At 46.1% G+C, this 646-nt stretch overlaps 1 protein-coding gene across 1 annotated transcript in view; it reads right to left on the bottom strand.

The window, feature by feature from the left end:
* Window positions 1–291: 291 nt before the first annotated feature.
* PPTG_20794 (hypothetical protein) overlaps window positions 292–646 on the bottom strand; it is a gene marked incomplete at both ends in the record, with an annotated part of 874 nt that continues 519 nt past the window's right edge. The window contains one exon of the mRNA XM_008892993.1: window positions 292–408. Coding sequence (XP_008891241.1) covers window positions 292–408 — 117 coding nt within the window. The remainder of the gene's footprint in view (window positions 409–646) is intronic.

Raw genomic sequence — 646 nt, 5'->3', positions numbered from 1 at the left:
TCCCACGGGCTACAACCGCTCTGTACCAGCATCTGCGCTGAGAACGCTCTCTTCTTGGAGCCAAACCAGCTCCACGCTGCTATCGATCAGCTACCACCTGTGACCACTACGAGATACTACCATCGGTGCTTGTGCGTCTGCAACTTTGACGACAAGAAACCATCTACCACAATAGCGCATTACAGAGTACATGACAACTAAGTAATCCTCTATTGCCTTAAATTGCCAAGGACGCACCGCAGTTCGTCGATAAATGTTTGACCGTGGTTCCGCAGACGCAAGCCATCACGTTCACTGTGCGGCTATCACTGAGCAGGTTCTCGTCGCACTGCATGTATCGTCATCTCCGTCGATAATCAGGGCATACCGCGGCGAAACACACAGCTCCGTAGACGAGACAGCCAGTAACTGAAAACAAAGTGCTTCAAACCATCGGTTATTAGGACACTCGCCAACGGTTATCCATAATAGGGGGGGGGGGGTAGTTAGCCAAAACAATCAGATTTAGCTCTATAAAAGGTTTAATCTAAAACAAAGTGATTTGTAAGACTGTAATAACGTGTATCGCAGCAAAACATAATTTTTTGAAAGCACTAGTACATCCTACAATATCTACTTAGTCGTTTCTGGATCTTCGTTTTTTTTT

This window comes from Phytophthora parasitica (genome assembly GCF_000247585.1).
Source record: "Phytophthora parasitica INRA-310 unplaced genomic scaffold supercont2.1, whole genome shotgun sequence".
NCBI lineage: Eukaryota > Oomycota > Peronosporomycetes > Peronosporales > Peronosporaceae > Phytophthora > Phytophthora nicotianae.
This window is presented reverse-complemented; position numbering and strand designations above follow the sequence as displayed.